Source organism: Camelus dromedarius, chromosome 16, assembly GCF_036321535.1.
Source record: "Camelus dromedarius isolate mCamDro1 chromosome 16, mCamDro1.pat, whole genome shotgun sequence".
Lineage (NCBI taxonomy): Eukaryota > Metazoa > Chordata > Mammalia > Artiodactyla > Camelidae > Camelus > Camelus dromedarius.
Window position 1 is genome coordinate 38252598 of NC_087451.1, and position 27191 is coordinate 38279788.

The 27191-nt window shown below is 42.9% G+C and overlaps 2 protein-coding genes across 8 annotated transcripts in view; one reads left to right on the top strand and one right to left on the bottom strand.

Annotated features, from left to right (window-relative positions):
* Window positions 1-13563, bottom strand: part of APOH (apolipoprotein H) — a 48705-nt gene extending 35142 nt beyond the window's left edge. For 6 of the 7 annotated variants that reach the window (XM_031468923.2, XM_064495641.1, XM_064495642.1 and 3 more), the window contains exons 1-2: window positions 13473-13563; window positions 535-745 (exon numbers count right to left, since the gene is read on the bottom strand). In XM_031468923.2, the coding sequence (XP_031324783.2) occupies window positions 535-539 (5 nt within the window). In that variant the 5' untranslated portion in view covers window positions 540-745; window positions 13473-13563. Of the gene's footprint in view, window positions 1-534; window positions 1019-13472 lie in introns of all 7 variants that reach the window. The other variant, XM_064495640.1, reaches the window with a different exon arrangement.
* Window positions 13564-13844: 281 nt separating this feature from the next.
* The window catches only part of PRKCA (protein kinase C alpha), a 360615-nt gene continuing 347268 nt past the window's right edge, over window positions 13845-27191 (top strand). Inside the window, exons 1-2 of the mRNA XM_031468919.2 lie at window positions 13845-14078; window positions 17037-17068. Of these exons, the coding sequence (XP_031324779.1) occupies window positions 13906-14078; window positions 17037-17068 (205 nt within the window). The 5' untranslated portion in view covers window positions 13845-13905. The remainder of the gene's footprint in view (window positions 14079-17036; window positions 17069-27191) is intronic.

Sequence of the window (27191 nt, forward strand, 5' to 3'; positions counted from 1 at the left end):
AAGAATGAAGGCTCTATGCCTCTTTATTATTTTTCCAATTAAATGGCTCTTTAATGAACCAAAAACAATCTATCTGATCAACAATTATTTAGTGATCTCTTCTGAGGCTGAGTGAACATGAAAAGACATTATTTGACATAGTGAGAAAAAGATATCCTGAGCTCTGATACCTGTTAATCTTTTCATTCCAAGTGTCTGATGGAACCAATGGTTGACATTTTGAAAGAGAGAGAGCGTGGGGTGTGGGAGAGATGGAGGCTCCTCTCAAGGATCTGTCTGTCACTTTGTAAAAACTTGGATTCCGACACTGTGTTGTGCAACATGAATATTTTTCTCTAAAAGGCAAGTATATACAGAGGTTACCTCTGGGGGATAAAAAGGGAGGAGGCAGCGGGGAGAAAAAGTATTTCTCTAATATTTGTATTTGACCACATGTTTAGAACTGAGCTTTCTTTAAAAACAAAAAACAAAACAGAAACCAGTTCAAACGAAAAAACAGGGAGCACAAGGAGAGCACAGGTTTGAGACACTCACCCCATCTGTACAGATTCACCGATAACATGTAGTTTCCTTTTCTTTCAAGCTGACATATCTGTTGTAAGGCTGCAAAGCATCTTAGTCATTGAGCGCATTGAAGGAGAAATGCGGATGGAAAGGTTTCAGGTTTTCACCTTAACTTCTGAGTCGCTCTGGTTGGTTCTGGATGTCACATGCACCCATCAAGGTGAGGGTTGGTTCCTGTAACCTGAGGCAAAACATTTTCGGCTGTAATTAGCTGGGTGCCCCAGGAGAAATCACATTGACTCTCCACTTTACGTTGTTTGAGGACCTCTGGCCCCAGCACCCTCGTTTGTCAGTGGAGATTTTCCAGTTCAGGGGTCCGTTCACTCAGAGCCCCTGCCTGGTCCTGCATAGATGAGGAACAGCTCCGGCACCTCAGACGGCTGCAGCTGGACCCCAGGTGGACTCTTTCCCAACAAATAGGCATCCATTTCGCCTGTCCCTCCGGGCAGTATGACTGCAGTAAGAAGAAAGAATAACAAGATTTGCTCTCTCCGTATCCTGCACATCCTTCCTTAAAGTAAGCTGACCCTTGTGCAATGTGGGAGTTAGGGGCGCCCCCACAGCAAAAATCTGCAGACTGCTCTCTCTGCCTCAGGAACAAAGGAATTATAAATGACTCACCCAAGGACAGGAAGCTGAAACAGTCTGAATTGAATCAGGACTCAAACCCTAGTCCCTTTGATTCCACGTACTGTGATCTCTAATCGAACACATACTTTCTCCCACACTTAGTTAATTTACGGATCTACAAAGTGAAAGTATAGGAACCATATTTATTGGGGAAAAAAAAATCTATGTGTAAGTGGACCTGTGCAGTTCAAACCCGTATTGTTCAAGGGTCAACTGTACAAATATTTATTTATTTCTCATATGAAGTGACATGAGGCGAACTGGTGATTGTTAAAACTATTTTATGTCACCAAAGGGCTCTTTTACAAAAATGGTGGGTGTTTGATAGTTCAGCACAATAATTCAGTGTTTTGTAGATACTGGACTAAGTACAAATGGGTATAGTCATACTTTTTAAAGAGATCCTACATCTGAAAATTCAATTTCCAGAAAGGATAAATTAGCAGTGTTATGAATGATTTTTACTGAACCCTTATCTTTATTCCATAAAGAATTTGTTCAGGCAACAGCCCTTCAAGTTCATCTTAGTATTTGTTTAAAGATGATTGATTGGTTGAGTCGGGAATCATGAGAACTTAAAACTGGAAGGTCCTTTAAGGACTATCAGTCAGAAGTGAAGTTAGAACATCTTCTAAAGATCATGAGTCACTGGACTGAAATAAGTCGACCCTGAGCTCCTCGAAGACGAGAAACTTGGCTTTGATCTCTGATTCCAAGGACCAAGCAAGATGTCCGAGTAGAATCAGGAGCCCTGAGCCGTGGACTCTGGCCACCATGTTTCAGATGATATGGCATAAAGATGCCTGTTCTGGGACAACTGGTTACCTTTGGGATTCCAGGGACATGGAGGGATGGAGGCAGCCGAAGGGAGGAAGGGCGGAGAGGGCTCAGAGAGAGGACTGGATGAGGTAACAGGGGCAGCAAAAGTGTTCCGTGCTTATGACGGGCAGAGCAGGTTCTGGAGTCTGCAACCTTGAGCACAAAAAGGGAGCGATGGGAAAACATCCCTTAGAAACCAGTGTGCCCTGAGAATCAGCCTCCCAGCAGAGGCTGAGAACAAGGGAGCCGGGGGAAGAGAAAAGAGGCTGACTGAGCCCCGTTCTGACAATCTCCCACTTAGCAGGCTCCGTAAGTAGGACTGGGCTTCCACGGCCCTCTTTAAAACTGGAACGATGAGGGGCAAGAGGGCTGCCTGTCTTCCCAAGTCTTCCCACACTTTCCAGCACATGCAGATTTCTCTACAAGTCCAGAAAGACAATCTATAGATGGATCAAAAAAATTTTTAATGCAAGTAAGATCAAGTGATAGAGTTAACGAGATATGAATGGTTTTGGTCAAAGCACAGAGGGGTGGTACTGTTTTGGGTTCTGTTGGTTTATTTCAGCCCAGCCCAGCAGAATGGAAGCCCCATAAGAGGAGGGATTTTGAGTAACAACTGCATCCCCAGTGCCTGTCCATGGTGGGTGCTTTAGGAATGTTTATTGGCTGTGGAATGAATGGAGTTGAGATGCTGTGCCATGAAGCAGGACGGGACCAAAAAAGGACTTCACGAATTGTGTGGCTGGGGAGACTAAGCATAAAAAGATTAATTCCCAGAGTGTGTGGGGGCAAGGAGGAAAAGTTAGGGATCAGGACGACAGGAACTACTTGATAGCTAAGTGGAGAGTCTGCTACTACTGGTCCGAGAAGGAGAAGAAGGGAGACAAACTTGGCCATCCCCATGGCCTGCCCAGGCCTGCCTGCTTATCTTTATTTAGACAGAGCCCAAAAGAAACTATTGTACAGGTGTCTTTGTCTTCATAGTCAGACATCTAACCTTAGAAGGAACAAGAGTAGATTCCAATCTGCAACACGTTACTCACATCTATGGTATGAAACTAGGTGTTTCTGGCTCAAGTCTTTCTATAGTCTCATATACAGAACCCGAGAGTCTAACTGTTGTGTGCAAGACACCTGTATCTATTCTAGGGAATTTGCTAGCCGTGTTTGAGAATTGGCAGAGGAAAAGCAATAAAAACCATAAAACAAATTTGCTGTTTGTTGCTAATTTTGTCAGTGTCCATAAAGTGGCCTTTCTTTACCATGTTCTATCCATAAATTAAATTATTGCAGAGAAGAGAAGAATCCTCTTGGGGGTTTACTGGCGAGCACAGAAAATGACAGACTATGGGATAGTCCACAGTCACAAAAGTATATGCAAGTCTCCAGCTCTTTAACTTGCACAGAAGAAATTATTATTCACTAATGATTCTTTGTTGCTTCGGCTCCTGGGTTAAAGTTGATATAGTTGTAGAGTTATAAAGCATCAAGCATTGGACACTATCTGCACTTAGTCCAAATGCTCCCAGGTAAATTATACACTCTATCAAAGGAAAAAAAAAAAACATCTAGCAAAGAGATGGCGACTCAGATGCCATGAACTATTTGTTTTGCTTATTTGTTCCTTGTTTGAGCTGCACGAGGAAGCTCCACGTTCCATTAGCACAGCCTTCTTGCACCACTAGATGGAAGACTGCCTTCTCTCCGACTCTTTCAATATTTACATTCTGTCAGCAGCAGCTTTAGTTCCTCACCAAAGGATCTCCTAAACTGGAAAAAAAAAATTCCCACTCTGTCCTTGAGAGGACCAACTTGGGAGAACTCCTCTTGACTAGCCACAAGGGTTGACGTGGAAAATGACGGTGGCGCTGGCCGTGGACGGTAGGCCTTTGAGTGGATGGGTTTAGGGCGTGGGCTGTGAGTCAAGCTGCCAGGGCTCAAATCTCAGCCCTGCTGGTTACCGGCTGCGCAATCTTGGGTATGTAACTTCATCTCTTTGTGTCTCAGTACTCCCTTGCCCCTCATCGGTTAAACAAGGATAGTATTAACACCCACCTCAAGGAAGGGGGAATTGAAAGAGTTAACACTTGCCCACAAAGAGTTTCAAATAATTCTTGAGACAGTGTCAAGCCCTCGGTAATTGTTAAATGCTTTTTTTCTTTTTTATTGTTGTTTCTCTCTTGTGAAACTTTTCTATTAAATCAATTTCGGTCAGCTAGAGGGAACTAAACTACCTTAATGTCAACTAGAGGTATTTATTTGAGACAATGTTTATGGATTTCAAATTTATATCTCATTGGCCCAAAAGAGCAGGGGAATACCGTCATCTGACTTGACCTCCCCAGGCTCTCTCTGGGTGTCGTTGTTCCTGTGAGAGAGCAGCTCTCATCAAACAGTATGCGTTCTTTTATTCTAAAAATTTAATTTAATTTTTTTGTGGGGGAAAAGGAGGGGGTAATTAGGTTTACTTATTTATTTATTTGTCATTTAATGGAGGCACTGGGGATTGAACCCAGGATCTTGTGCATGCTAAGCATTCACTTTACCACTAAACTATACCCTCCCCTGCCCAGTATGCTTTCTGTGTGCATTTAGTTCCTGCCTTTGAAATTCCACTCATGTTTTTCTTTTTCCTTAAGGCTATGAAGCAATTTGGTAGGCCAGATTTCCATCAATGTTGAACCTTCATGAGTCTCCCTCTTATATATTTATATACGTATCTAGTGCAAACCTTTTTATTCTTTTTTTTTTTTTGCTATTCTCTTTTTTTTTTTTTTTTGGTGGGGGGGAGGCGGTGATTAGGCTTATTTACTTTTTAACGGCAGTACTAAACCCAGGACCTTGTGCATGCTAAGCACACTGTCTACCACCGAGCTATACTCTCTCCACCCCTAGCTCAAACCAGTTTTTGATCCTACTCAGACTGTAAGAGAAGCATTCAGCTTCAAAGGTAATAATTCAAGATTTGACAACTTTAGTTCAACTCACTCTGAATATGTGTTTCATACTTTTAAGAAAGCAACTCAAGTGCTCTTAGAAATGTACGTGCACACAGTATCCCAGCTATGAACCCTGGGCTTCCTGATGGTTCCTAGACCTTCGTTAAAAGGACCAGAAAAAAATCCCTGCATCAATGTGGGTATATGGTAAAATTACACACAAAACGGTCAATGTGAGCTTTTATGTCCCTGAGGGTCACGTTTGTCATTCTTTCATTTTGCCAGAAAAACAAGGATCTATTTTTTAACACTCATGTTAAAGAGAAGGATCTGTTTTTCAGAAGGATCTATTTTTAACATTCATGTTTAATTAGCTAATGTTACAGATTTAAAAATACAGTTCTTCCTTAAACTCTTTAAAGTTTACAAATCTTACTCTTTTGTTTACAAATCACTTTAGAGATGCTTGAAGAAAATGATAGTAATAATAAACAGTCAAGTCTCTGGCAAACCAAGGTCCCCTCCTTTAAGACTTAAAGGTTTATAAATCTAAGGAATTCAACTCATGAAAATGGTGCTATATGAGATGACGGATGTTCATTAAATTTACTGTGATAATCATGTCATGATGTACGTAAATCAGATCATTGTGCTGTACACCTTCAACTTACATAGTCGATCTCCATAAAATTGGAAGGAAAAAAACCTGGTGAGTCTTTAAATTCTCTTAAGTGATTTTCTGCTGCTTACAAAGTCAGGGAGATTTCAACTTAAAATCAGTCCACATTTCTTACTCAGCTACACATTTTAAATTAGAATCTGTTAAAATCCCTAATGCGCCAAATTTTCTCGAAAACGAGTATACACAGTCTTGTTTCTAAACTTAACTCAAAAGTACAAATACTGTAGCTTTACTTTGTCACTGACACAGTTAATTTGCCATCTCCTGGAGGTGAAGCAGACATGTACCCACTGAACAGAAGACATTTGAAATGATCTGCAACCCGAGGTTATCATCTCACCTAGCTGAGGTTGTTGCCAGACATTCTAAAGGAAATCTGGAACTGTGACATCTGGAAAGACTTTTCCCCTGACTTCCTATGGAGTTGGGCTGTTTTTAATTATTGCTCCAACACAGATTCCAAAATATAAACTTACACCATTGTGGCATTAAAATTACTTTGAGCTGAAGTCATTTGAGAATCATGGATGCAGTTAAGAGGCTTTTTCTCTGAACTTTCCTTATCTATCTAAAAGCAGAGCCTTCCAAAAGAACTCCACTGTCATAAAATACCCTTCCTGAGAATTTCAAAATTTTCATCACTGGACATGAAACCACCAGGATAAGAGATCACCTAAGCAGTCGTTGTCACAAAAATACTATGTTTCCCATCTATTCTCCTAAGGACCCATTTGTCTTTCCTAAAAGTCATTTGTTTTTACCTAAGTGCCTTCTCTTCCCTATTAAGATGGAATATGAGCCCCAAGCTCTAACCATCCCTTTGAGTAACATTTTTATTTTTGCTTCTGTGTAAGTGAATAAAAGTCAGTCTTTTCTCCTGTTCATTTGTCTTTTCTCAATTTAATTCACATGGCCCCGATCAGTGAACCTAAGTGGGTAGAGAAAAAGTTTTTCTTCCCCAATACCTATCAACCATATTTAATCAACAGAATGATTTGACATATCTATTTACTAGTCCCTCTCTGGGGTCATTCTCATTATTGTACAAACATGAATTTATTTTCCCATAAAAAAATGTATTTAGAGCTCACTGACCACCCTCCCTCACCTTTTTTTTTTTAAACTCTTATTTGCAACAGTAGCCTCTAAACTCTGATTTGTTTCTCTTCTTCCCCTCTTTTAAAGGCCCTCCAAACAAGCCTGATCCCCTCCCACGTCTCCAGTGAAACTCTGTTCTGTTCACTGTTCATCCGCAATATCTCTAACAGTGCCCGAGCATGTAATAAGTATTTAGTGAACACATTATGCCTGAGCTCAATCTGTATTTATTAAATAAACTGTGTTTCTGAGTGGTTTTTCTATTCTTCCTATTTGTTAGAGCCACATCTTATATAGAAATTTGAATGAGGTTTGAATGGATTCCAAGGCTCTGGGAGTGTCACCATTCTAGTTCTAAGGCCATGCCAACCACAGAAACAATTGCAGCTTGTATAGTTTGCCAAAAAATATTAAGTGTGCATTCAAAAGGACCATGCCATTGCTGTACTGACTCTTGTGAAAAAGCTCCACCCAAGGGGAAGCTGGAATTCTATGTCACTTACCAATTTACCTAGTAATCCTTGTTGGACATACCTCTGAGCAGCTTTTCCAAGTTCTGCTTGAATCTTTGCCCTGTGCCAATTGGTGGGAGCTGAGCTATTTTTACTCCATCACTGGGGACAGCATAAAACATCCAAACTCAAACACGATCAAAGTTTTGAAGGTAGTTGTGCATGTGTGTTAAATGATGGTGATCAGCAAAAGAGAAGATGAGCTAAATTTTCCTGGGTGGAAGTGTCCACAAACTTCCCTCTCCCACTCAAATCACCAAAGAGAATATAAATCACACAAAGGCAGAGAGTCTGTGTGTTTGACTCCCCACTGTGTCAGTATAAACACAATACACTAATACCTAGCATTCATTGTTAAATAAATGGATGGGAATCCAGTGATTGCCAGCACTCTCCCTCTCCTTAGCTACCCTGACGCTCACTTTCATTGCAACCTACCCTTTTAAAAACCAGTTCCTAGATTTTTGTGATGCAAAATCATAAAAAGAATGCGGAAGGCCTTGCCCTGAAGGGAGAGCTGGAAGAGGCTTTTGTTGAAAGTGATATATAATACAGTCCAAAAAAACCAGTAAAGTGGAGGAGGGGGAGGAAAAGCGGATCGAGCTGTGGGGAGAAGGAGGGAATATTTTGGGGGGTGAGGGTGTTTCTGAGAGGCTACAAGGAATGTGGGAGGTCAGAGTGAATACGGGGCAGGAGAAAGAACAAAGAAAGGGGGGTTAAAGAGTCAGTTGAGAGTTATAAATTGGATTTTGTTTCATACCCTAGAGGAAAATGAATGACATTCTTTTAATTTTAATTTATTTCCCTTCGCCTGTTGGACTGCGCTTCTTGAAAGAAGACTCCACTCCAGGGCTGAACCTCTCTCCTTTAGGGTTACATCAGTTTAAGAGTCTGGGCTCCCAGAGGGCAGAGAGCTTGTCTCCTTCATGTTGTATTCCTGGGTCTAGTAGAGCACCTGCCATAAAGCTGGAGCTCCGTGAGTGCTTTGGGATTGCAACTGACTTTGACTCACACTGACTGGACAGAGTGGGCATGTCTTAGCCCCGACGTAAGGACAACTGAATGTCCTGTGGGAGGGCCAATTGGTCCTTCTGCTAGCCTTCCAGTTTTTCTGTTTATTTGTTTTAGTGTACTTAGCTATTTAGCTTGAGAAATGTTTACAGTTTTGTTGAGTACATCATCGATTTACAATAAACTGTACGTATATTTAAAGCGGACAATTCAGTGAGTTTCAAAATGTGAGTATCTGTGGACCAACAAATAATGCATATAGCCATTAAAAGTTTCCTCCCAGAGTTTGACTTATTTTAAGGTTTTATTATGTAAATATAAAGAAACAAGGTAGGAGATAGATGAAACAGGATTTGCCATGAATTAATCATTATTGGAGCTGGGTGACAGGTGCACGGGATTCATAGTTTTAACACTTACACGGGTGGATACCGCCCCCAGACACGTTTAGGAAAGCATCATGAGGTAACTATTAAGTACCTGCCCCATTTCAATTAAATGACAGGTGAATGGAAGGCTATGGGAGTTGCTTGAGTCCTCTGGCTCCTAGTTTTTTTCAAAGAACCCAGGTGTCATAACCTTTCTTAAAGCACTTTAAAGGTGAGGGTGGTAGGAAATGTTCTGAGTTTAAAACGTGAACTCCAAGATCCATTTTTTGTACTCCTTCCATGGGTCATTTCTTGCTTCCTAATTCACAGTCACTGGGGGTGGAGGGAAATACACCTGTCAATTTTGGAGGAAGAGTGGGCCCGGAAGAGGAGAGCTTTCAACTCACTTTCTCCAAAATGCAGAGGTGGTAAAGCTGAGAACAACCATCCTGCCTTGCGTTTGTATGAGACTTTAGCATTTACTAAACATCATCTGGTTTTATTTATATTTATATACACTTATATATATGTATCATCTGGTTAAAGTCTTAAGGAAATCCTAGGGTAGTTATGAATATCTCCATTTTCAGATGAAGAAATAAGAGACTTGGAGAAGTTAATTGGTCCAAATTACACAAACCAGTAAGTGCTGAAGCTAGCACTTGAACCCAGGTCTTCTGAGTCCCGCATCTGGTCTGTGCCATGGCTACTGTCCAGAAACTCGCAGAAAGTGGAGGAAAAAACGCTTTGGGGAGGAAACAGAAATCCTGGACGCCAAGAAGCTCATTTGGGCAGTCCACTCAGGAATTTAACTTCTCATGGGGGGTTAGCATTAAGGAGGTAAGGGTTTCATAGCTGAAAACACACTTCGCAACCAAGTCACATTCAAATTGGAGCAGCCTCTACTCCACGGAAGAACAGCGAAGTTCTGGCGGTAAAACATTTTCTGTCAAAAATAAGAAATACCTCCTTTTGATGGAAGGGAAACATTAAAAATTATGGTTTCTAATGCCCTTTCCAAATGTGAGTCCTAGGCCAAAGGCATCTCTTCCTGTACAGAAAAATGTTTATGTTCCCACCACCCAGACAGTCACCTAAATGAACACTTTGTTGTATATACCTTTGTCTACGTGTGTGCACACGCACAAGAGTATTTATATTCATACAGATGTGAGTGTGCATGCATGTACAGACATTTTCAAAACTGGAATCTTTTTTTTTACATTATTTATTATTTTTTCATCTTTTGGGGAGGGGAGGTAATTAGGTTATTCATTTTTTAATGGAGGTACTGGGGATTGAACCCAGGACCTCAGGCATGCCCAGCATACACTCCACCACTAAGCTGTACCCTCAGCCCCCTAAAAATGGAATCTCTGGATACTGTTTTACATTCTGCTTCTCTCACTTACTAGGGAATTATGGTCTTCTTTGAATATAATACATCCAATTAGAGATCTATGTTTTGTGTCAAGGCCTTCCGAAGGTTACTCTGTTTTCTTAAACTAGGAACACATTTTCAAAGGGACAACAAGGTGGACACGGTGAACAGAAAGTCTGTCCATTCCTCTCATCAGTAACTTCTGGCAGCCTTGAGGTTAACGGGGGCTTCTGACTCATCCACCTCCATGAAATATTACCCTGCTCCCTAACTTACCCCCAAACAGCCCCTTCCTAGCCAGACCTTATCTCTACTCATTTCTTTTATTTTCCTTCCAGTTTATTGCTATCATTGACATACAGCACTGTAAAAGTTTGAGGTGTACAGTATAATGATTTGATCCACATACATCATGAAATGATGACCACAATTAGTTTAGTGAACATCCATCATCTCATATAGATTCAAAAGAAAAGAAAAAATATTTTTTTCCTTAGGATTTACTGTCTCTTAACCACTTTCAAGTATAACATACAGCAGTGTTAATTATGTTCGTCGTGCTGTACATCACATCCCTAGTACGTATTTATTTTGTAACTGGAAGTTTGTACCTTTTGACCACCTTTATCCAATTCCCCTGCATCAGCACCACTCCTGCCTTTGGTAATCACAAACCTGATCTCATTTTCTATGAGTTTGTTTGTTTGTTGAAGTATAAATGACGCACAACACTATGTTGGTTCCTGGTGCACAACACCGTGATTCGGTATTTCTGTACATCGCACAATGGTCACCATGATAAGTCTGGTCACCATCTGTCACCAAAGATACTACACTATCATTGACTCTGTTCCCCACACTGTACCTTTCATCCCTATGTCATTTATTTTCTAACTGGAAGTTTGTACCCCTCAGTCTTCCTCACCTATTTCACTCATCCCTCTCTACCCACTTCTTGAGATCTGCCATTCACCCTGATGCTAACCTTGCCTCATTAATTATTTTTATGACAGTTGACTTAGCTCCTAAACCTTGAATCCAGTGCACAGAGCAATCCAAGAGCCTTTACATCATCTTGGTCACTATACGTTTCAGAATCAAGCTTTTTCCACATCTAAAAGCAAGTTCCATTGCTCAATGTGAAAATGGCCTGGTCCATCTGAGAACAGACCAGTTATCTGCCTAGAGCAACAAGACTTCAGTTGCATCATAAAGATTCCTGGTTTTCAGTAAACCACTCTGGTGCAGAATCATCAGTTTTGTGGCCTGACTTTGATCCCAGCCTGCAGCCTCTGGGTCCCCCCTGGTCTGGGTAGCACCTCTCCAGAGTGTCGAGTTCACTTTTCAAAGGCAGGGGTCACAGAGGAGGGTTCTCACAAACTCTGTTCAGGCTACTATTTCCATTCCTTCCAACAACTTCTCCGTGATACATCAGACTCTAAAATAATTAACTCCAGGTCTACGTGACCACTCCCGCCAGGGGCTCCCCTTTCTGAAACCACCTCCATTTTAGTGCTACCACAGAGATCCTTCTCAGGTGGGCTACAGGGGCCAGTTGTGGCCCACATTCCCGTCTGTCCTTACAGGGGGCCGTGCTAGACTGCTGGATGGTTTCCTGCTCCAGGTGCATTCCCAGCCTCGCCCCCACAACCAAGCTAAGCTGTGGGCAAGCTCAGACCAACTATCAATCGACGAACTTCCAGTTAGTTCGCTCCATACCCACAAGGAACAGCAGTCATAACCGAGGCAACAAAGCCAAGCCACAACCTGAGACAGAAAAGAGAGATATTGTCTCTGTCTGGTCTGAGATCAGTCGCTCTACCCCAGACACAGGTGATGGCCAGGGTGTTGCCAAGGCCCATTTGGTTCTTAGCTCATGTCCCCTACCACTTAGCCCAGGGACTTCACTATCTCCAACCCCACCCTCCACTCCCCCATATTTTTCTTCTGTCCTTACACCAAAGCTTCAGGGAAACAGAAAGAAGCTTGTCTACATAACAAGTTGGAAAATCTGTCTTAGATACAGATGGCTGTGAGGAGAGAGTTTATGTTCTTTCGACTGCGTTCCATTTGATTCACAAGTATTACTTGTGAATCCATTTGATTACAAGCAGTAAACAACGGCTTGAGATGCTTATGGTGTTTTGTAGAGAATTTGATCTACTTTCCTGACACCCTCTGCTTTTTATTCCCTTCCTTGCTTCTTCCTTTTTTTGTCTCCTTGGACTGGAGGGGGCCGCCAACAGGGGAGAAATTTCTGACCAGAATATCAAACAGGTGCAATCTCTTTAAGCACCAACTATATCGGCAGGAGAGACTGTAAGTGAGCCAGCAAAGTGAATGCCCTATTAATGGCCGGTCAATAGGTAACACCTGCCGAAATATAAAAGACATTCCTGTATCAAGCATTCAATGGGGCAGTCTTAAAAAATCATAGCCCCATTTGGTTTATGTGATATGTCCTAAGATAGTATGCATCTTAGAAAAGTTTTTTTTAACTTCTTGAAGGATTGAACATGTTCTTTTTCTTGATGTCTTCAGTACATGCAGTTGTTTTATGAACTTAGTGACTCTGACAGCGAAATAAAGCAATAATGAAATGCTGGGAGATCGTTGTTTCCCTTACGTATTTTAGCGTTCTCCAGGCAGAACTAATAAATATTCAGCAAGTGATTAGTTAGTACATCCCCACGTGCGTCCTTTGCATATTCATACCAGCTGCCCTTTCACAAGCAGTTTTACTTGGTAATTTACAAATGTACTGGCCGCACTCTGCACCTGTCAGTATTGCAGTAATTAGCTTAGAATGCAAAACGATTTCTAAATTAAGGTTCTGGACTTGTAAAATCAAGAAAGTCTGATTATCAACAGTTTTAACTGTGGTAGCCAATATGTAACGGGATAAACAACCAGGACAAGTCCTTTAACCATCCTAACAACCAAGCTAAAGGTCTACACAAGACTCAGGTGAAACACAGGTCGACCACTGGAGGCAGGTGAAAGGGTCAGGGCTCCATGATTGAAACTCGCGCCCTTTCTCGGGCCGTGTATAAAACAGTGTGGTGGGTGGGGGGTGGAGGTTTTAGTCAGGTGAAACCTCAAATTGATACAAGCCGATAAAACCCGGGCGTCGTGCCCGAGAAACACGGGTGGCTCCTGGAAGACGGGGAGCGGGGAGCAGTAGGTGAGCGTCCGAGCGGGTCGGAGCGAGGCCCCATCCCGGGACTCGGGCTGCGAGGAGGAGGATGAGCTGGCGGGAGAGCGCGGGAGCGGGATGGAGGCAGACGGGAGGGGAGTGGGCAGAGCAAGAGGAGCGGAAGGAGAGGAGGGAGGAAAGCCGCGCGGCCCGAGGGGAAGAAAAGGGAGGAAGAGAAGAAGGCGGCGGAGGCGAAAGGGCCCGCCCCTCCCGGCGTCCGCCTCCGCTCCCAAATTCGGGCCGGCCCTCCCAGGGCCGACGCAGCCTCTCACCTTTCCCGGGCTGCTCCGAAAACGCGGAGACGCTGACTCCTCCGGCGCCCGCGCCGCGCGCCCCCGTCCGCGCGCGGCCCCACAGGCACGCGCGGCTCTCGCACTCGGGGCATGCGCGGTGGGCGGCGCCGCTCCGGGCAGCCTCTGCCGCCGAGAGTAGGAAGCGCGAGCGCCGGGCTGTCAGTGAGCGTGGGGCCAGCGAGCGAGCCAGCGGCTCCGGCTCCCGCTCCGCGCTGCTCCGGCCCGACTCTCCCCCGGCGCCGCCGCCGCCGCCGCCGCCTCCGCGCCTCCTCGCCGCGACCTCGGCCGCCGGCCCGCGCCCCCCGCCCGGGGTCGCCCGTGGCCCCGCCGCCCCTCCCCCGCCCGCCCCCGCCCACCCGGCCCTCCCCGGCTGCTGCTCCCCGGCGGAGGCAAGAGGTGGTTGGGGGGGACCATGGCTGACGTTTTCCCGGCCAACGACTCCACGGCGTCTCAGGACGTGGCCAACCGCTTCGCCCGCAAAGGGGCGCTGAGACAGAAGAACGTGCACGAGGTGAAGAACCACAAATTCATCGCCCGCTTCTTTAAGCAGCCCACCTTCTGCAGCCACTGTACCGACTTCATCTGGTAGGTGCGCGCGGGGCGGGGCGCACGGACCGGCAGCCCGGTCCCCTCTCTCGGCGGCCGGGCACCAGTCCCTCCTAGTTCAGTTCGGGGTCCTTTCGCCCCCGGGGACCCTCGCCTGGCCCGCCCCCCCGCCCCACCCACGTACGGGCGCGTCTCCCCACCCGGGGCTAACTCACTCGGGGAACTTGGAGAGCCGGCGGGAGTTCTAACTCTCTCCCGGAATGACACCCTCGCGCCTGGCCGCCCCGGCCACTGACACACGCGGACAGGACTCCCGGGGAAGTAGCCTCCCGGTCACACACCCCTTGCTGCAGGAGGGAGGCTGGCCCGGCGTGGTAGTGACATTGATCCTTTCCACCGGGCTGGTGCCCCCCGTCTTTCCCCGGCGCTCCCGCCCTCCGGTACAGACCGGCGAGCAGCCGTTTGCCGGGGAGTGAGCGAAGAGGAAAGCGAAAAGGTTAGAATGCAGAGGGCAGAGGTTCCCGGAGAAACACGCCCGGGAGTAAGCGGGGGAGCGGCGGCGACGCAGCGGCGCGTTCCAAGTTGGCTAGCCAGGCTGGGCGCATTCGGGGAGTGTGTATTTTGTGTTTCCCTTCGGGCTGGAACTCCCCTGGAACCTTGGATCCTTGCCTACTGTAGCTTGTATCTACTGGGCACGGAGAGACTTCGACTTTCCTGGGTGAGCCCGGAGAGTTGGAGAGGCAGCAAACTGTTGAAAGCTTGCAGTGGGGGAGGGGGAACTAAACGGAGCAAGCAAATGGCAGAAGGGCAGAGGGAGTCATTTAAAATAGACCCTGTCAACACGAGATTAGACTTGTAACCCTGTTGATGAGGACAGAGGCCTTATTTAAGAAAAACACTGGATGGGCTAAAGGTGTCAGAATTCAGGTAACTTTCAGTGAACGCAGGTATTAACTTGTGGGGGGGCCTGGGGGCTTTAGGGAGAATTGGTAAGTGGATAGGCTTCAGGGGGTCTCTGAACCCTGTAAAACTAGATGAAATCGTGTACGTGTGTATGCTTTTTTTCCCTAGTGAGAGAATCATGGCTTTTATTAACCAGAACTTTTATTAGAGGTCGGTGACCCCCCCCCCCCCAAGTTTAGAAAGCTGAAACTAAAGTAAGTCCAGGTGCTCTAGTTTGAGGAGCAGTAGGTTTTTTCAGGTTGCCAGACACCTGCCTCTTGTACATATTGTTCCTGGATGTAGGAAGGTCCCTAAGTGTGAGCTGTAGCTAGGAGTCCTTAACTCCCACCCTTCCTAGGCTGGGGAGCGGCCCCAGGGTGGCAGCCACGTAGTGCTCCCTGACAGCAGCTGGCTGTGTGGCTTAAGTATCTTGCTGGGGCCCTCCGGAAAACTTATGGATGCTGCTACTTGGATCTGTCACACCTGGGGAAAATCATCTCTAAGGGCAAATCCTTCAAAGGTGGTGCTGATAAGTGCTTCATTTTCCTTTTATGGACTACTTTATCTGAATGCACCACACCTGGGGAATCATCTCTAAGTGCTAATAAATGCTTAATTTTTCCAATCCTTTTTTAGAAATCAGCTCAAAAGCACACTTATGACAAGCACAGCCACCTCTATGAATGATTTCCAACGTGTAGTCAGCGTATGAAGCAATTGCACTCCAAGGAGTAGGTAATTGTAGATAAGGCTAAATTAAAATAAGTGCTTGGAGCATCAGGGCAGAGAAGATACTGCATTTAGTTAAGGGGATGTTTTCAGCCTCCTGTGTCAGCTGTGAAATCCCATTAAAAGGGAACAGTTAGACTGCTGATTACTTTTGAAGGAAGTAGATAAGTTGGAAAAGGGACTTGCAACATACATATGCAGGCTGACCAAAGTCTTTCCACTATCAGTTGTTAGCTCCTGGTGAACTGCTGTGGCATGTCAGGTCACAGGTGTAACATGAAGTGGAAAATAAAGATCACCCTGTCTTGTTCCTCCCAGAGTAATCCCTGCACCCTTTCTCCACTTAACTGTAAGGCAGCCACTTGGAAGTTCCAGAAAATATTGTCTAGAATTTGTGTAACAGGTTATAATTTTCCAGTTTTCTTTATTCTCTGGGTCCTTTGATTTACGAATCATCTAAATACTAAAGCACTGGTATTTTAAAACTATTTGGGTTTAAGTAATTTTTGGAGAGGGGAAGGACTAAGCTAATCATAGAGATATTTGAAGTGCTTTGTAAACTTAAAATGCTATGTAAAGCAAGAGATGGACTCATAACCTTCTGAGGATTTTAATGTAGTTCATCCTAGTTGGAATGGTATTTGCAATTTAATGTCCACGTCTGGGTTCTCTGCTTAGAGAGTAAATTCTCCAAAGTAATTTACAAGAGCAGAATAGCTTTTGAATGTGCTTTAACTGCTACTGCTTCTCAGTAAAATTAGATCATAATCTCACCTGCAAACAAGATGAATGATATTTGTAAAACCTGGCTCCTTTAAGCAAAAATTCAGTGTTAAGAATGGTGCTGTTTGGCAGCTTCTAGATGAGAAATACTGTTTTAAACAAATTCACAGGCAAACGATGATGCCACTTTCTAGTTGTCTTTTTAGGGAGAAAAAGCAATTTTCAGTTGGTCTTTAAGGACTGTAATAAGCCACTTTTTTTGACCATAAGGTCCTTTTTGTTACTTGAATATTGTAGCCAACAACTTTGAATATAGTCATATTCTTGCCTTGAGATTTGAGTATCGATAACAAAGTGTGAAAAGCTGGAAATGAACCTTGAATATGTTGAAATGGTTCAGCAAGCCTTAGGGAGGTCAGACCTCTTCAGAGTTGAATTGACAGCATTGTACTCCAGTTAGCTAGTTAGGCGTGTTTTTACTGTCAAGTCCTTGGGTTTCACGTACAAATCTTTAACTCTGTAGGATGCTTTGTCACATAACTGGCTTAAAGTGTGGTATCCAACACAAAATGTTAAGAAATCTTGTTCTTGTTTGTTTTTCAGGGGGTTTGGGAAACAAGGCTTCCAGTGCCAAGGTAAGCTGCCATGTTGGATTTCATTTTCAAGTACAATGTGAAATAAGCATTCCAAACTGGAACAGTGTTTCTGGTCGTCTTTGCTTTGTGATCCAAAAAAATGTTGTTTAGATATTTTCGAAATGAGGGCTGTAAATTTGGGCCTTAAAAAAAAAAAAATCGTGTGGTATTGCCTGGTAATCTACATATAGAACTGCCTTTTTCTTAAAGGAAAAAAGCCTTCCTGTAACTTTATTTTTGTTGCCAAGAACATGCTTGTCGGAGACTTGTCTGTGTGTGGGTGTTCGGAAAAAAATGGAATCACTTTGTATTTGTGTGGCTTTTCTTTCTTCCTGTTTTTGTTCATCTTCTGCCTATGCACTGGGTTGGACTCCTAGTTGTAGGCCATACATCATGGTGATAAATTTATTTTCTGATCACCAACTGTCATCCAGAACAGAGCTGGCACGTTTTAAAAGTTGCATAGATGTCTTGATGACGACTGGTTGCTGTAGGGCGAGGCGCATTACTCCTTCACCTTAACAATGTGACAGACATCTAATGCTATCCATTGCGTCCACAAAGAAATCCATTTCCTCCTCTGACCTGTGGTTGCATTTTATGCACATCTAGTGTCTGAACTTTTCATACTCTTCTGTTTAAACTTTTTTTTTTTTTTTTTTTTTTTTTTTAGAACACTTTCACTTGTGAAGGCATCCTGCGTTCATTAGCGCACCGTCTGGCTCTCCTGCGCACTGTCTATATTATGTTTATTTAGTCCTGGTTACATTTCCCATCTGGGCATAGGTTTATTATTAGGGCAAGTGGAAAGTACATTGTAGCCTGGAAAATATTATCCTAACACTGTTTAATATTAAGCACATTAGAGACACTGGGTGTACTTTTTATAACTTAAAAATTGTGCTGGTAAATTGGTTGCCTTTTAAACCCTGCAGATTTGTGAGCTTGTTTCTTATACACATTTTCTAAACATGTCTTAGGTGTAGGTATTTTATGGACTAATTCATCAGCATTCTACTTTTCTTCGCAATGTGCTTAAAACCCCTATTGAATAAATTATTTTGAGAGTTACACTGAGAAATCGGGAGAGTCCTTTGAAAAAGAATGAGAAAGGCATGTTGCCAGTCTCTTCATAAGAGATAAAAGGAAGCTGTGGCTCTTTGCAGTTCTCAAAGTGGTGGACCTGAACTTCATAGGCAACGTTTGAAGTCTTTGAACATGATTTTAGGAAGTTTAAAAATGTAACCTTGTGATTCTGGGCCAGTGTGATTCGTATCTACTGTCATTTTTGATACGTTTGGATGGGGAACCTATGGAAACTTAGAGGAAACATGTTTACTAAATGTTCTAGATACTGTCGAAGAGAAGGTCGGTATGTTATTTTTTTAAAAAAACTATCCTTTTCTACACACAAAGATCCTAGGATAGGATTGGTCCCTTTTCGACCTGCAGATTTTGTTGGTGAAATTGAAGAGCGGGCCCACGAGGCTACAGCAGGACCTGAATGGTTTTCCCAGAGCATCTAAATTTCCAGAATTTATAGTGGATTAGCAGATTAAGTCTGTCAGCATCGCTCCCTTTTACCTAAATTATAAAAGTGATACAAAAATTGTAGAAACACTGTATAAAAATGAAATTGTATATACCCTTTTCCCTTCCCGCCCTCAGGGATAATGTCTAAGACATCCATTCATTCACTTATTCACATGCTTTTTAAAGAGATCAAATTTCACAATCATCCTGCGACGTTTTTCACTCAGCAGTAGGCGCTAGATGTCCTTCCATCTCAAAACGTCAGTTCTACTTTATTCAGTTACATGTGTGGAGATACCAGATTTATTCACCTGTGTCTCTATTGATGGACATTTTAATTGTTTCTAAATACTTATTAGTCCAAATATAGCTGTCAATACTCTTGGACCACTAATATGTGTATTTCTACAATAGATACCTAAAAGTGTGTGTATACACATTAAATTTTAATGAGCACAGCTAAGTTGATCTCCAAAGATTCCAATTTATATTTTTCAGATTCCATTTGCATACCCCTTTGTCTCCACTCTTACCAATAGCAGATACTGTAAAGTCTTCTACATTTTTGCTGTGGTAGGTGAAAAGGGCCTTCTTTCAAGTTCCATCTCCTGCATAAGGTTGAGCACTTTTCCAAACATGTTTCAACTATTTATATTTGTCCTGTGAATTTCCTTAATTGAAATTCAGGATTTTTGAACCAGACAAATCATAGCAGTGAAAATGTGCTCTATGCACTGTTCTTTGCTTGAAAGAATTAAACCAGATCTCTTTAATAGAGTTCCCCTATTGCATTTACAGATTTTAATTCACAGAATCCATTTCAAGGATAAGTCTTTCTGTAGAGTGCTAACTCCTTGTTACAGTTGTTTAGTATGTGTCATCTGTATTTGACTTCGAATATGCCTGTGCTAACCCATTGCCTTATTGTTGTAACTTAGTTAAGGATGTGTTAGCTCAGGACAGTGCTTTTAATCACACAATAGTTACCCAGGGTTTCCTGTTTCAGCAATTGCCTCAATCTTAACATCGGACCGTTTTAGAATATGTTTAAGTTTTCTCTTGATGTTCTCTAACTTTTCCCATTGGTTCTGTTTGATAGTCTCATTCTTATTCGGAAGAATGACTTGTTCTCATCTGTGCCTTTGGCAGCACACGCTCTGGAGATGGCAGCTGGAGTTCGAGGCTGCTTTTAGTATTCCTCAGCCATCAGCTGTTGGAGACTGCGTCTTCTAGCTCTCAGTATGAAGTGTGTTGCTTTGGTCAGTAGATAAAATATCTGTGGCTAAGTATACTTCAGCTAGAGGTGCATATGGTCCGGATGAGTCACATATTCGTGGAGCAAGTTAGCTTTAAATCTAAAATACTCATCGTTTTACTTGTGAAATGTTAAGTAAGAGTTGGAAGAATAAGAAATAAGTTTTAGTTCTTAAAACTGGAGTTGTAGTCTGTGCCATTTAGAAAGCATTATATATCTTATAAGGATGTGAAAAAGCATGTAGGGTGATTTCCCACCTCCTTCCCTTCAAGATAGTGCGTCAGTGGAAGCAGGGAAGTTGTCTGGAGAGATTCATTGGGTTATTCCCACTTTGACTTGGTGGGTTCTATGCCATCCTTACGTGGCCGTGCAGGGGTACAGCCCTGCACAGATGCCCAGGACCACTCCGTTGTGAGAAGTTGCTTCCTGTCCTGGTGGAACCAAGGACCTTAAACACGGGGGAGAAGAAAGTGCAGGATAGATCTTGAAGACATGGAACCTCCTTAAGGTTCTCGGAGATGAAGACAAGCGTGTGCCTTTATAGAGCTGAAATGACAGGACGCAGATTTGCCTTTTGATTTTTCTTTGGCTTGGTGTTCTGTAGGTTTGATCTGCTCAGTGCTCACTTCATCTCATGAAGCTGGTGGAGAGCTGGTCCTTGCCCACTTTTTTTTTTTTTTTCCTTAAAAGGAAGAGAAGTAAGCTTGTCTGGCCTCGTTGTTGATGAAGTTGAGATTGAAACCTAGAAGGTCTGTCTCCAGTCAGGAGTCTCTGTCCTGCTCTGACTGCTTCCAAAAGCAGTTGTCTGAGAGCCGGGACAGCCTTATCGCCTCCTTTCACTACTGGAAAAGGAATGAGCCAACTTGTTTTTTCCTCCTCAGAGTTAGCAAGATCCAAGCGCTCCTCTAATTACAGTGATAGAAACAGCCTCTCAAAATGTGACCTGCTTATTGGACGTGCCAGTTAGCCTGTTACATCTGGTTAACCTCAGTGTGCTTTTCCTGCTTTTTCTCTTCTTTCCCTCTTGGTGAATGTCGCAGATTAAAATGTACTGCTCACCCTGGCTCTCGGATTAATATACCCTAAAGAGACAGCGTCAGAATTAATTCTCGCGGATGTCCGTGATTGACAGACTGTTGGCTCTGAACGGTCGGCACCGGGTGTTTCTGTTTGCGGGGAACTAATCAGATTCGCATGCTTGCAGTATGCCGCTGCGAATGAAGGTTGTGAATCTGAAGCTGCTTCCCTTCTAAGAACACACCAAATTCTGTTCTTCACCTGTGACTCTGACTGAAGCTCTGTATTTTTCTGTCATTAAGGGTTAAAAATCAACTTTACCTACACCTTTGCTGGTGACATTCTATCTTGAAGACCTATTTCGGGGTCTTCCATCTTCAAAACAGGTCAGCATCTCAGGACCCCATTTCTCATTTTGTCCCCTCCCCCAAATTAGACACTATGAGAACTGCAGATGAACTCCTGGTTATCTGTACAGTTCCAAAAAGACAGGTCCAAGCAAATGAGTTTAACTCGAAACTCTGGAGGTTTTGCACTGAGGTCAGAGCAAAGCATTATTTCAATTTCAAAGATGAAATTGTCCACAGTGACTAAAATGCAGAAAAGTGCTTGTGGTGGGCAGTTAGAACTAACAGTTTTTTTTTTTTTTTTTCCCTCCGCAGAAGTGCATTCATACTCATTAGGAGTGGGACATGCGGGGAGAAGGAGTATTGGGGATTCCCATTTGGTACAAACTGGTTGTGAAATGATTTCTGACGAACGGCTTTCTGAGTTACCTCTTTCACTCAGCACACCAAGTGAAAGCGTGTTTATTCACAGATTCCCCTCCAGAAGCCGATGCTGTGGTGTATGGAGTGGTTACGCATCCTTTTATGCTGTAGAAACCAAATAAGTATTTTTGCAGATGAATCTGACTGTACGTTTCCTTTAATTTTACAGTGACTTACTATCCTGAGTGTTTCACTCTCCTGGGTGATACTCAGATTTTAAGTTTTTAGGCGCATGAACCCTTAGCTCGCTCATTTTTTTCCTTTGTTCTGTTTTCAGAATAGCTCTAATTGCATAGCTTCCATATCAGGATGAAGTCCAGCTCCTTGGCAGGACCTGCTAAGGCTCTTAAATCTGCTGTCTTGTCTCAGACTCACCTAAGTGTGCTTTCTTCCCACTCTAGTCCCTGTAAATAAGCTGTGGGTTCCAGGAAGTGTTTCTCGATTCTTTCCCCAGCCTTTATTTTTTTTGCCCAGATAATACCTGTTTCACCTGCGAGTTGTAGGCTAAAGTTTAACTCAGACCTTTCTTCATGCTCCCCGCCGTTCTGGGCATGCTCCCCTTCATGGGATCCTTACCCTGTTGGCACTTGTCTGTTTGCTCTGCCAGCCTTGAGAGCAAGGACTGAGTCTTATTTCTTTGTCTCCAGTGTTTAATGCAGTGCCTGGCACTCAGTAGACAGTATGTAAATATTTGCTGGGTGTAAAATTATATAAATATTAGAGATATGATATGAATGTTCATAGCCAGAAGGATCACAGTGACTTCTGCCTGCCTATTGTTTAAAAAAAAAATCTAGTTTATAATCTAGTTTTATGTCAACTAGGGTAGCTCTTTAGATGGCTTCAGAAAAAGTACTCTCTGAAGCTAAGCATACTTAAAATTTTCTGTTCTAAATTTTTAACTTGTATCTATAAATTACGTGTAAGGTTAAACCTGATGAGTTGGTACAGTAGGAATAAAGCACTTTATGTGTCTTCTAACTTTTGAAAAGTACCGAGGCATCAGAAATCTTTTTTTTTCTTAACATTTTTTTATTTATTTATAATCATTTTACAATGTTGTGTCAAATTCCAGTGTTCAGCACAATTTTTCAGTTATTCATGGACATATACACACTCATTGTCACATTTTTTTCTGAGTTATCGTAACATTTTGTGTATATTTCCCTGTGCTATGCCGTGTAGTCTGTTCTACAATTTTGAAATCCCAGTCTATCCCTTCCCACCCTCCACCCCCCTGGTAACCACAAGTCTGTATTCTCTGTCTGTGAGTCTATTTCTGTCCTTTATTTATGCTTTGTTTTTGTTTTTTAGATTCCACATATGAGCGATCTCATATGGTATTTTTCTTTCTCTTTCTGGCTTACTTCACTTAGAATGACATTCTCCAGGAGCATCCATGTTGCTGCAAATGGCGTTATGTTGTCGGTTTTTATGGCTGAGTAGTATTCCATTGTATAAATATACCACATCTTCTTTATCCAGTCACCTGTTGATGGGCATTTAGGCTGCCTCCATGTCTTGGCTATTGTAAATAGTGCTGCTATGAACATTGGGGTGCAGGTGTCATCCTGAAGTAGGGTTCCTTCTGGATACAAGCCCAGGAGTGGGATTCCTGGGTCATATGGTAAGTCTAGAGGAATCAGAAATCTTAACTGCCACAAACAAAACAAGAACATATGATGGGTCACAGCAGGAGGTGTGGAGATGCCTTGGGTACAGGGTGGAAAAATTAAAACCAGCTCCAGTATGTTCGGTACTGTTATTTAGATGATTTTTTACTTCAAGGTTGCTAATAGCTGAAAGCCAATTGTCATGCTCCAGAGGGAAAAATAACTCAACTTGATTCCGGCATTTTAAAAACTCCTACCCTAAAGGTTTCTGCGCTTTGATGGGAGAAAGATGGAGGAGAGTGGTTGTAACTGTTACAGTCCCTTGACGAGCTTCTTTCCACTGGAAGGAGAAACTTAAATGCTGTGACAGGCTGGGCATCTCGGAGCTGTCTAATTCTTTAATACTTTCCTTCAAAAGTGCCCCGTTAAGCTCAGAATGCTGTCATTTTTAAAGAAACGAGAGTTGAATTTACCAGCCTGGAAGGGTGGAGCACGGGTTCAGATGCTGACAGTTCTGCAGAAAACATTTTTCAGAGCCAAATGGAAACTTTTTTGGTACTTACAAAGCCTGGATTTACACGAGGGGAGGAAAGAATGAGGCCATTAAGGGAAACGCTGAAACATGGCTTGGTGGCATAGAATTAAGGCCCTGCCGCTGTCCGCTGTCAGAATTTCCATGACAGACCCTTGATTTCAAGTCTCTTCCGCCAAACTGAAACCTCATGTCAGACTTTGACCTGAGACATGAACATTTCTGTATTGGCTAGTTGAAATTACCGTAGCCACGTTAAAAAGAAACCCCCTTAAATTATACAAAGGGGAAAATGGTTTCTGGAAATAGATTTCTATTGAGAATGGCATAGAGGGGATTAATTGTCAGCACAAGATTAGAATTTAAGAGTAAGTTCACAGAGAAGAGCATGAAGGCAATTAATCTTTAATGCCTTCATTCGCTGTATTTCCCCTCCAATATCTATACATCTCTAGTTTTGGCATTTTGGGAAATATGAGATCCACCTGTATTATCTTGGATGACTCTGGTAGGTAAATAAGGAAAGAAGCACAGGACTTGAAGGTGTACTCAAATAAGTTTAGATCCAACTTGGACAAATTTGTATGAGAAATGAGATAAGAGGAAGGTGCAGTTAATAGCTGAGTTCAAGCCAAGTTCTATTTAGAGATGATCTAACTCTTAAGTGTTGATTATTGTGTTGGTGAGACCGTGACTGTTGCAATGATGTTGTCTGGTATAGTACCTAGTGTGCAAAGTCTGTGATGTAGGGATTCTCCTGTGTGTGAAACACAGTAACAATCACCCATGTAGCGCTTCCTCTTAAACCCTGTTCTGAGTCCTTTTAATTGTGCGTTTGATCCTCGCAGCATTTCTGAAAAGGTAAGTAGTGTTATCCCCATTTTACAGATCAGGAAACAGAGGCACCGAGGCACAGAAGTTTGGTAACTTGCCCAAAGTCACATAATGAGGAAATAACAGAGCTAGGATTCAAACCCAGGCTGTATGGGTCTAGACTCCATGCTATTAACCCGGGTCCCCTGCAGCCTCACAGTTCCTTTTGCTTTGTCAGACTTCAGTTACACCACTCGTTTGATGGTGGAGGTGTGGAAGGATGAAGAGTTCAACTCGGTACCACTTGAGTGCTGACTACCGGGAGTGGGAGGGTCTGCCAGACACGTGGACCTCTGCTGTATCCATAGTGTGCCAGACGCCGCGGGGCATGGGTCAGAAAGCCTGGCGACTCAGATGAAGACAGGTCATCGTAATAAGTCTGAACCAAGTTGGGAGTTGCTGATTCGTGAGGATGAGGAAGTTATTTTCTGGGCTCGTTAGGAGGTGGCTTTCGATTTGAGCTTCTTGGGATGCATAGAATTTCCTTTGATTGGGGAGCTAGGGGAGGATGGTCTAAAGGGAGAAAATGAGCGGAAGAGGGATGGAAGTGACTGGTATGTTCAGGGAGGTCCTGCTATTGGAGGTGTTTCCAGCACCGATCCCCAAACAGAAGAACAGACTGGAGAGGTGTGCGTGGAATTACGTCATGCCTTTCCCCACTTGGTTCCTCTATCTTAATCCGTGGTTTCTTTTTAACCTTTATTTTTGTCATGCTCATTTTTCAGAAAAATGTTGCATCGTAGGAGATTAAAGCATTTTAATCTCCATGTGAAAGATGCATTGTATTGATGCTTGGAAAACTGTTTTAGAAAGTGTGCTGCTTTGACACTATTCCAAGGATCTCTGTATTCTCAAGCTGGTACCACTGATGACGGACAGCATTGGGTTGGAAGTCCAGGGTTTTACAGCATGGAGGTCCTGACTGGAGGTGATACACTGAGTTATTACAGGCTTATACACGTTAATGAGGGAAATAATAAAGAAGTAAGACATTTACATTTAAAACCAGCAGCCCTTCTAAAAACTGCATACTGATCTATTCAGCCAGAACTTCTGGTTCATTATTAGTACTAATTCTTTCTCTGTGGGGCTAAACTCAGGAGATGGTGTTAGAACCTTAATCAGGAACCTAGGTAAAAGGGGGAGGGGGCTGCAGAGTACCCCAGATGGGAACGTAAGATGGATTTTCATCTGGATTTCAATTCACCAAATAGGCTCACCTAATACTGCCACTACGCTGACATATACTTAGAATATGCCTCCAACCTACGGGGAGCACGCATCGCTGTCCCCACTCTGCAGGAGTGGATGCTGGGGAATAGGTTAAGTAGCTCGTGGTCCTGCTGCTTTGAGACCAGGCTGATTTAGTAAATGTCTTTAATTGCAACATTTTTTTAGTATCTGAAGCTATACCGTTAAGTAGCCAATGTCTTTGACTCATCATTTTCACTTGTTTTTCCTTCCCTCAGGTTTTCTAATAAAGTATGATTTGTGGTGCTGTTTGTTGTAATTGGAATAAAACTCGTTGGTTCAAGAAAGCTAGGCTCATGCTTGTGTAAAGGTGTTCGTTAGCTTCCATTCGGATTTGTTTTGAAGTTAAGTGGCAGCAGGGGAGCTTCAGTTAGTTTCCTTCTGTTGTGGAATTAATGCATACAGCCGTACATAGCTATCTTCAAGTGTGAAAATGGGAGAGTCTCACTTTTAAAACTAGAAATTACAACTTGATTCTTACCTATTTACAACATAGGGAGTGATTTAAATCATTCTTGTAAAATCCTCTAACAGGGGCTTAATGCAACTATAATCATAAAAACTTGTGGTTGGATATTTAACATCTAATAGTTGGATTACAAAATGGTCACGCAGTGAGTCATCTGCCTAACCTTGAAATCTTCTTTTGAGTAAATCTAACTTTTTCACATGCTGAGTGTGTTTGATCACTAAAGTGATTTTTGTCACTTTAGTTTCACATTAATTTCTTCAATCTGAGTGACTCATTAGCATGGAAAACTTTGTCATTTTCTAAAACTGTCATTTTCGCGCTCTGCACGCGTTCAGAAGTGCGGAGGACTGACTTTTTGCCTGTTTGGGTCCAGAATCAAGTGTAGTACATCTTGCTCTAAAATCTAGGAGTTTTACTGAGTAAGGCTTGTGGATTTATCTGTCAGTTTAGATAACCAAGTCTGGTGATGACAGAGACCCTGTTTAAAATATTAAAAATGCTTAAGACTTTGACTTGGACAAGAATTCACGGGCAAGTACAATGACTCTACTTGAAATTACGTATTTGACTTTTTCTGATTTTTTTTTTCTAATTTTAGCTCGTCAGGATTCTTTGGGAGCAGTCTACGTTGCTGTTTCTTAGTCTATTAATCGCACATTGGGATGTTACACCTGAGCTAGTTTTTTCACTTTATATATTAGCTAAAATACATGTGTACAGATTGATTAGTATTAATCAGGAAATGAGCATGTTTAGTAGCCCTGTAAACAAGTTTCAAAGGGTGATTAAATGTAACTGCAAAGTTTA